Genomic DNA, 9,517 nt, shown 5'->3' on the forward strand with positions numbered 1-9,517 from the left:
TGAGCCTCGCTCCACTTCGCTGTTCCCTCACATATCTGTGTGCTAACTCTTAATGAATTTGATGGATTTTGTTTAATCAAATTGGGCCACTCTGCAGGTCGGAATTGGAGTCTGTGGAGACGTAATTACTCCGAGTGTGAAGACGGAGAAATGAAACGCACCCTGAGACTAATCTGTTCTGTTCTGTTGCTGTTTTGCAGATTCTTCCTGAAGTTCTTCCTCAAGTGCAATCAGAACTGTTTGAAAAATGCAGGGAACCCGAGGGACATGAGGAGGTTCCAGGTACGATCCACTACTGTTCTACAGGTTCCACAGTAACACCAGGGAGGGAGAGTAACTAGTTACTTTGCTGCATTACTTATCTTAAGAAGTAACTAGGTACAGTGATACTTTATAAGTAGAATCTCTAACAGAGGTGTGACCAAGCCAGCTTTGCTTTGTCAGTCCCAAGAGTCCAGTATCAATTTAATATCTTAAAGAAAACTAAATATCTAGGACTTTTCAATGCAATATGGTTTTAATAGGATAAAAACTTGGTAAGAGCATCATGAGTTTGATTTCTATAATCAGTTTCAACTTCAATAAATTCAATCATTCCATACAAATTCAGAAAACAGAATTTAAATTCAGTCGTCTGCTGGAACAAATCTCATCACTTTCAATCTGAGTCATTTACACAAACACAAGATCTCAAGTCAAGACTTTAGAAACCTTTTCAAGTCATCAGAGTACAAGTCAGAGTCAAGTCCCAAGTCAGCAGAACCCAAGTCAGAGTCAAGTCTCAAGTCTAAATGTAGAACAGCAAGTCGAGTCAGAACAAATCAAGAGTCCAGTATCAATTTAATATCTTAAAGAAAACTAAATGTCTACAACTGTTTGAGCAGCGACTGTACATAACTGTCTGTGTGTGTGTGTGTGTGTGTGTGTGTGTGTGTGTGTGTGTGTGTGTGTGTGTGTGCAGGTGGTGGTTTCCACTACAGTCAACGTGGACGGCCATGTGTTGGCGGTGTCAGACAACATGTTCGTCCACAACAACTCCAAACATGGCCGCCGCGCCCGGCGCCTGGACCCCTCTGAAGGTAAGACCTCGCTCCTGCTGCTCCGCCGGGGGAAGACACAGGGCAGAGGAGGGGTGGAAAGTAACTAAGTACATTTACTCAAGTACTGTACTTAAGTACTATTTTGAGGTACTTGTACTTTACTTCTATTTTACTATTCTATTTTACTTCTATGACTAGTATTTCAATTTTATGCTACTTTGTACTTATACTCCACCACATTTTAGAGGGAAATATTGTACTTTTTACTCCATTACATTTATTTCACAGCTATAGTTACTAGTTACTTTTCAGATCAATATTTTATATTTAAAACATTTGATCATCTTTATAAAATAACTATAAAATAGCATTGTTATAGATTAGACTACCCAAAAGTATAGCTAAATTGTTAAGATTAGCTTCACGTTGACAACTTTAAAATGCTGCTTACATGTACATGTATGTCAATAAATCAGTATTAATATTCCAATAATTTATGAAAAATATAACTCTCTAAATGGGGACAGTTTGCATAATGAGTACGTTTACTTTGATACTCTAAGTACATTTTGCTGCCAATACTTATGTACTTTTACTTAAGTAAGATTTTGAATGCAGGACTTTTACTTGTAATGGAGTATCTTTACATTGTTGTATTGCTACTTTTACTGAAGTAAAAGATCTCAGTACTTCTTCCACCACTGGTCCAGGGTTTAGGACTCGGTCTTAGTCAGACTCAGTCAGACCCGGCTCAAAGTCTCAGGAAGTTTCCAGTTCAGAGTCTGAAAGAGAATTCAGTCAGTAAAGAGAAGGGGTGGAAACAGCACTAACACATCCTGCTACAGGAGAAGTACTGTTACCATGCTGACATTTTAATAGTGGAAAGTAGAAGTAAAAGTTCTGGTGTAAAAATGTCCTTCAGTAACAGTACAAAGTGTGTGATTTAAAATGTCCTCAGAGTAAAAGTTCCTGAGTTCCTCTTTAGAACAGAGAACGTTGTCAGCTGTGATCTTTTCCATGTGATTCTAAAAGGAGAGAGGACAGAGTTCACACTAGATTCTTTTCACTGGAAACATTAGAAATGAGAAAATAAAGTGCAGAAACAAAGTAAAGTCAGATTCCTCTTCTCACTGTGAATGGATCCACAGTTTGTCAGTTTACGTTGATCCAGTTTCTGCTGCTGATGGAGAGACACACAATCTGTTCTGTGATGGATGGATTTAAAATGGACTGAAGGACAAAACTGCAGGAGAGATGGACTGAAGGAAAAGTCAAATTACTGACTTTAGAAACTACAAGTAACAAAAAAGCTGCTCAGTTACAGTAATGTGAGTAAATGTAATTAGTTACCCCCAGTGGAGTCATTCCTATGTTCCCAGGGTCCTATGTTCCCCAGCTCTATATAGCACATAATGGGAACCTGAAAAAGATGTTCCCCAGCTCTGTATTCGCTTAATATGGTTAGTTAGGGTTAGGGTTAAACATAGGAACCTGGGAGAGCACATATGTAGAACTGGGGAACATAGGACCCTGGGAACATAGGACCCTTTGTCATGTTCCCATTATGTGCCATATAAATCTGGGGAACATAGGACCCTGGGAACATAGATACACTCCCCTTCCAGTCTTGGTAGAGAACAGACGCAACAGACATGCAGCATGGCATTAGATGTGGCCAAATTGTAAATATCAGCCTCAGGTTTTATATAGAAGACTCAACTTCTACTGAAAGTCGGTCTTGACTGACAGGATAGTTGTATGTTTTGTACTTCTACTGACGGAGAGATGAGATGAAAGTGAAACTGAGCTGCCACAGACAGAACAGTTATCTCTCAGCTCGTCTCTCAGCCTGCTGTCTCTCTGTCTCTGTCCCTGCTGGACGTCCCGTGGCGTGCGGCGGGACGGAGAACAACGCTCCGTTCTTCAGCCTCTTCAGCACAGTTAGCAAATAAAAGGCAGCATTCTCATATAACCTGGACTTGATGAAACTGGAACAGAGCGGGAACGTTCTCACCGAAGCGGTAAATTTTAATACGACCGCTCCGTTCCCCGCTCCATAAAAACCAACCTACCTCACTGTGCCGTTTTGCCAGCAGCGGTGATATAATCCTCTGGTTTGTTTTCACCTACTTGGAGCACCGGGTGGGTGGGGCTTCCCTCGGCAGGACACTTCAGATTGTGTCAGGTAAGATGTCAATCACAGAAAAGGAGACTAAATTGACTTCCTGTGATTGTCTAAACTTTCTGGCACTCGCTGTATCGTCCTGTGTGGCAAACCCCACCCAGCTGGCACCTAAGTGGAGGGAAACCAAACGCTACTTGACACAGATCTGCGTTCAACCAGCCAACTTGTCCTCCCTCCTTCCCTCTCCCCCTCTCTCTCTCTCCCTCCAAACCAGCAGCAGGTTCCTGGCAGTTCTCTCAACTTGGTTTAAAGTTTGAGACATTTCCAGGAGCGATGACTTAATTCTCCCGTTTGTTTTAATCTACTTGCAGTACCAGATGGGTGGGGTTTATCACATCAGGGCATTTCAGACAGGATAAGATAAGCTGCCGATCAAAGGAAAGCAGACTAAATTCACTTTGAAATACTTCCTGTGATTGTCTAAATTTTCTGGCGCTTGTTGTGTTGTCCTATGTGACGAACCCCACCCATCTGGCACCTCCAACGAGGTAAAACAAACCCTAAAAATATTTGCAAACAGTATTTGACACCGATCTGTCATCAACATCAACAAGCCAAACATGCCGTAACTCTCTGACCAGCGAACCGCCCGGCTGTCCAGGTCCCCTCCACTGGATTTAAAGTTCCAGGCGTTTCCAGAAGTGATGACATCATTTTTTCATTTGTTTTAACATGTTTGCAGTGCCAGATGGGTGGAGTCTATCGCACCAGGGCATTTCGGATATGATAAATTGTTGATCAAAGAAAAGTAGATTAAATTCACTTTCAAATACTTCCTGCGATTGTCTAAACTTTCTGCCGCTCGTTGCGTTGTCTTTTGTGACAAACCCCACCCATCTGGCACCTCCAACAAGGTAAAACAAACCGTAAAAGTATTTCAAAGCGCTATTTGACACCGATCTGTCATCAGCAACTCTCTCACCTACCAAACCAAACGCTGCGCGGTTTCCCCTCGACTCGGTTTAAAGTCTGAGGAAACTTTTCAGACTCTTCAAAGCCGAGAGAGCGCTTTAGGAACTTTTAGGAAGCGCTCCCTCGGTCCGGGAAAGGGGGGGCGGGGCCTACGGCGTCCTGCAGTGGGCCAGAAGGGGCGCGTTTGTTTCCAGCGTCGGTCCTGTATCGGCGCCCGCAGAGGGAAGCTCCCGGCTTTCATCTCCGCCAGGCCGGGATGTTTTCAGAGCCGATAAAAACCAAACATCTGCTCCTGGCTTTGTCCCCGATAAAACTTTCCACCGCCTGCTTCTCGCCCATTGTGCTCCATTCATTTAGCCCGATTGGAAAGAGACCCCCCCCCCCCCCCCCCCCTAACCCCACCAGGCTGTTTGTTTACTGCTGTGACAAAAGGGGGAAATTAATAAGGAGATGACAGTCGGCGGCGAGGGGGGAAAAGCCTCGATGCTGCTGGAGGGTTTGGGGAGCGAGGCCCGGGTCTGAGGAGCAGAGCTGCTTCTCTTCTCTTTATTTCATCTGCAAACTGAATGAGTTTCAACAGTAGATCCTGTAACTGAGGGGGGGGGGGCTGGGGGGGGTCCTGAAGCTGCTAGTAGGCTGACAGAGTCCGTCCTCCCAAGTGAGCATTTTTCCGCTGAAAAGATGTTTAAAAAATGACTTTGGTCACCGGTGAAAAGACGTTCAAAACAGGTTCAAAAGTGAAAGTTTTCTCACCGACTATTCGAAGACGTTGATTGAACGTTCACATTTAGACCATATTTCACCAGGATATTTCACCAGGATATTTCACCAGGATATTTCACCAGGATATTTCACCGGTGAAATATGGTCTAAATGTGAACATTCACCGTTCAAAGACAGGAAGACAGGAAAAATAAAGGGAGAGAGAGAGATGGGGGGCGACAAGCAACAAAAGTCCACAACAGGATTCGAACCACAGACTGCATTTTGAATTAAATATTTTAGTATATAACCCTTAGTATAAACACCACTTAACTCTGTCAGTGTCAGTTGTAGTTGAGGCTGTACCTCAGTATTTGCACATGCGCGTTACAGCAGTAAACGCAATTTCTTATTTTACATGAATGTATAGAAGTGCTCCCATTACCATGTCCTGAAGCTTCTTGTTGGCAGCACACAGCCTGTATAGTTCCATATTTATGACATTTTAAATGAAACATTAAATGTTTCATTCGTGTAGACCACATTTCACCTACCGGTGCAGTATGACTTTGGAGAAATACCTTCACACTAATCAATATCGTCTCTCTTTCAAGCTACAACTGAACAAATTATCAAATGATTAAACAAATTTGTGTTTTGTGACACGTTGATGTTGTAACTGCATTTCAGCTGGTTGAAAAGAAAAGAGGGTGAAAAGAGGTCTGAGACGTTCAGACCGAATATCACCCAGTTTTCAACTAGAAATCAACATTGAAATCCCGGTTGCTCACTGGGTCTCCTTTAAATATGAGGATCTGCCTCAGAGTTTTGTCTTCAGGACTGAGGAGCGAGGCTGAAGCCTGAGAGGGAGCTGGAAAGAAGAAAAGTAAATTCATACATAGAAAATCAGATTTTTCACAACCTTCTAACATCTCTGAGCCCGAGAACCTGACCGCCGTTTGCCGTTTGAGAGTTTTAGCTCCAGAGTTTCAGGAATCCTTTTCTAATCTTACAACAGAACATCTGCTGCTCGGCGGAGGCTTTCGTCCAAAAGCGTCTCGCAGAAGTATGAGTGCATACATTTTTAGCGTGGGCGGTCCCGCTGGGAACCGAACCCTTTAACCCCGGCAGTGTTAGAGCCTCGCTCTTCCTATTGAGCCATACAGAACCGCCAATAAACAATGCAGAAGACTATTAAATATATATTATCGATGTCTAACAGGCACATTTTAACCAGATCTCCTTTCCCCATGAGCTGCGTCTGCCAGTAACCTGCAGTAGTAGAACATCGCTCCGTTGATAACAGCGGGAACCCGAACGTTTGAAGGAGTCTGTGATACGCAGCTTTATAAATCAGATCACATAGTAAACAAAAGGAAAAGCTGTATAGCGCTGACCGGAATATCAAATCATTCCCCCAATAAAGCGTCTCCTCTCCTGGATCCGGGAACGGTAGTAAAACCCCGCGGAGCCTCGTCCCGCCCGTCCCGTCCCGTCCCGTCCCGTCCCGCCCCGTCTGTCTCCTCGCTCTGCTCTGCTCTGCTCTGCTCGGCGGTCTAGTCTTCACGGAGACGGAGCCGCCGATCGATTTATCTGTGGCACCGAAAAGAACTAATCGTTTTGCGTGTGTCAGTACCGGACAAACAGATCTGTCTTGAATCTGGTTGAAAGGCCCTCGGAGATGTTTAGAAATGTAAATTCAATAATATCTGAAGTTTGGTAAAAAAAAAAAAAGATTCTCGAGTCTTGTTTTGTGGGGGAAGAGTCTTTTTCTCTTGCTCTGATCCCTCCACAGGCAGGTCAGAGGTCAGAGGTCAGTGTCTTGCTCAAAGACACTTCAGCAGTGTAGGGGTTTGAACCTGAAACCGTCTGTGCTTCCCTGTTTCCCAACCAGCTCAGACTCAAACTGTCAGGCAGATGTTTGATGAGACTGAAACTCAAAGTTCAGACACAGAAACTTTATCACATAAAAAAACTGAAAAAAAAGTGGACTGTTCTACATACAAGTTCACTTAATTTCTCCTCCTCCTCCTCCTCTTAGAGCCTGGCCTCACTAAGTTTTGTGACATGAGCACAATGTCTTAAAATAGAAGTAAAGTCGCTCTGTGCAGGAAAAGAGAGAGAGAGAGAGAGAGAGAGAGAGAGAGAGAGAGAGAGAGAGAGAGAGAGAGAGAAGAGAAGAGCAGAAAGGATCAGGAGGAGACAGGAGTAGAAACATGAAGTAGTTTGATGGTGGAGAGTAAAGGTGTGAAGAAGTTCTGTTACTTTACTGATACTTTACTTCAGTAGAAGTAAAAGTACTGGTGTGAAAATCTCCTTCAGTAAAAGTACAAAGTGTGTGATTTAAAATGTCCTCAGAGTAAAAGTTCCTGAGTTCCTCTTTAGAACAGAGAACGTTGTCAGCTGTGATCTTTTCCATGTGATTCTAACAGGAGAGAGGACAGAGTTCACACTGGATTCTTTTCACTGGAAACATTAGAAATGAGAAAATAAAGTGCAGAAACAAAGTAAAGTCAGATTCCTCTTCTCACTGTGAATGGATCCACAGTTTGTCAGTTTACGTTGATCCAGTTTCTGTTGCTGATGGAGAGACACACAATCTGTTCTGTGATGGATGGATTTAAAATGGACTGAAGGACAAAAATGGACTGAAGGAGAAGTCAAATTACTGAGTACTAGTACACAAAAAAGCGACTAAATTACAGTAATGTGAGTAAATGTAATTAGTTCCTTCCACTCTTGCAAATTATTTTAATTGTGACAGAAAAGTCTCTCAGCCAGCTAGTTACTAAACCATTCCTTGTAACTTCTGACATGAAAAAAGAGCAAAATTTGCAGTAAAAAATGTGACTTTTACAACCCAGCAAGCTTTTGATACACTGCAAAAAGTGTGCAGTGATTTTATTTTCAGGTTTCCAGACCCGTCAAGCTTAAGTCAAATTCAAACTCAAGTCAAAATACTGATTTTAGAAAATACTCAAAAAGTGCAAGTACACAAGCGACTCACCCACTGAGCAATTTTACGTTGATTAGATGTTTAAAACACGTCTGAATGGCCCATAGCCGTCTGGGCTAAATTAAGTTTAAATGGGGTTAAAAAGTGAAGGTTTATTAGATGTTTACGTCTTAGCTTGGATTTACAGATGTTTATTCATTGTAATAATGTATTTACTGCTTGGTCTAAAATAGGTCTATACTAGGGCTGCAACTAACGATTATTTTCATTGTCGATTAATCTGTCGATTATTTTCTCGATTAATCGATTAGTTGTTTGGTCTATAAAATGCCAGAAAATGGTGAAAAATGTGGATCAGTGTTTCCCAAAGCCCAACATGACGTCCTCAAATGTCTTGTTTTGTCCACAACCCAAAGATATTCAGTTTACTGTCATAGAGGAGGAAAGAAACCAGAAAATATTCACATTTAAGAAGCTGGAATCAGAGAATTTTGACTTATTTTTCTTAAAAAATTACTTAAACCGATTAATTGATTATCAAAATAGTTGGCGATTAAATTAATAGTTGACAAGTAATCGATTAATTGATTAATCGTTGCAGCTCTAGTCTATACATAGCCGTAATGATCCTGGGCGATATGAGAGCTAAAGCATAGACGCGATGTTGAAATCACGTCTTTTTGCTCAGTGGGCAGTTACAGTAACGGGAATGTAATTAGTTACTTCCACCCTTGTTATTTCTCAGTTTAAGGTAAATGTTCAGGGTGAACTGTGTCTCTGCCGCTCATCGCTCTTCTGCCCCTGTGTTTCCGAAGCAGCTACCCCCTGCATCAAAGCCATCAGCCCCAGCGAGGGCTGGACGACCGGCGGGGCCACCGTCATCATCATCGGGGACAACTTCTTCGACGGCCTGCAGGTCGTCTTCGGCACCATGCTGGTCTGGAGCGAGGTGAGGGGGGGGGGGGAAACTTCTGACAGCTTTTAACCTTTAGAAGCAAATCGATGCTGCTGCTGCTGCTGGGTGAAAACCAGACACCTGCAAGAAAGTTTATCTCAGGAATTAAGAAAGAAATCCTTGTTTCCAGGGTATTTTTTTGAAATTTTGCAAAGGGGTTTATCAAGGTTTCTGGGCTCATAAAACTCAGTAAACACACAAAAGGCCATGGAAACCTTCAATTTGTGTCAGAAATATATTTCAGCTGCAGTGCAATTGCACCAAAATTACAGTTACGTGGTTTTACCTGACAGCAAGAAAATGAAACTTTTTGTCTCTGCCGGTCCTTAGTCCAGGCTTATTCTCCTCCAGAGGGTAAGAGCTGACGTTGGACTAATTTTACTCCTTTTCGTGGAGATTAGTGCAAATCTTGTGAGCGATAGGCAGCCATGTTGGAAGAGACTCTGTTCCTCCTCCTGCCCGACAAAATGGAATTCACTGGATTCACCTGAGCAGGAGAGAACAGAGTGTCCCTGATATCTGGCATCAGACTGTATCCTGAGAGCACATCCTGCAGATCACCTTCTCCATCTTCCTTTTACACCGACACACACACACACACACACACACACACACACACACACACACAAACACCTGCGTCTGAAGGTTTGCAGCTCCACCAGGTCTGCATGTCCCCAAAAATATGCAGATTTCCAGCGTGTTGAGATGCAGGCGCTCGGCGTGCGGCGCTGTGCAGAAGGCGGGCCATGAAATTTGAAGCAGGTCCA

At 43.0% G+C, this 9,517-nt stretch overlaps 1 protein-coding gene across 1 annotated transcript in view; it reads left to right on the forward strand.

The window, feature by feature from the left end:
- Positions 1-200: 200 nt before the first annotated feature.
- LOC139639826 (transcription factor COE1-like) overlaps positions 201-9,517 on the forward strand; it is a gene marked incomplete at both ends in the record, with an annotated part of 35,923 nt that continues 26,606 nt past the window's right edge. Inside the window, 4 exons of the mRNA XM_071513978.1 lie at positions 201-282; positions 962-1,079; positions 8,614-8,744; positions 9,086-9,104. Coding sequence (XP_071370079.1) covers positions 201-282; positions 962-1,079; positions 8,614-8,744; positions 9,086-9,104 — 350 coding nt within the window. The remainder of the gene's footprint in view (positions 283-961; positions 1,080-8,613; positions 8,745-9,085; positions 9,105-9,517) is intronic.

This window comes from Centroberyx affinis, unplaced genomic scaffold (genome assembly GCF_046629955.1).
Source record: "Centroberyx affinis isolate AG114_WGS23_722 - 3 ecotype Tasmania unplaced genomic scaffold, CSIRO-AGI_Caff_v1 ptg007792l_1, whole genome shotgun sequence".
Classification (NCBI taxonomy): domain Eukaryota; kingdom Metazoa; phylum Chordata; class Actinopteri; order Beryciformes; family Berycidae; genus Centroberyx; species Centroberyx affinis.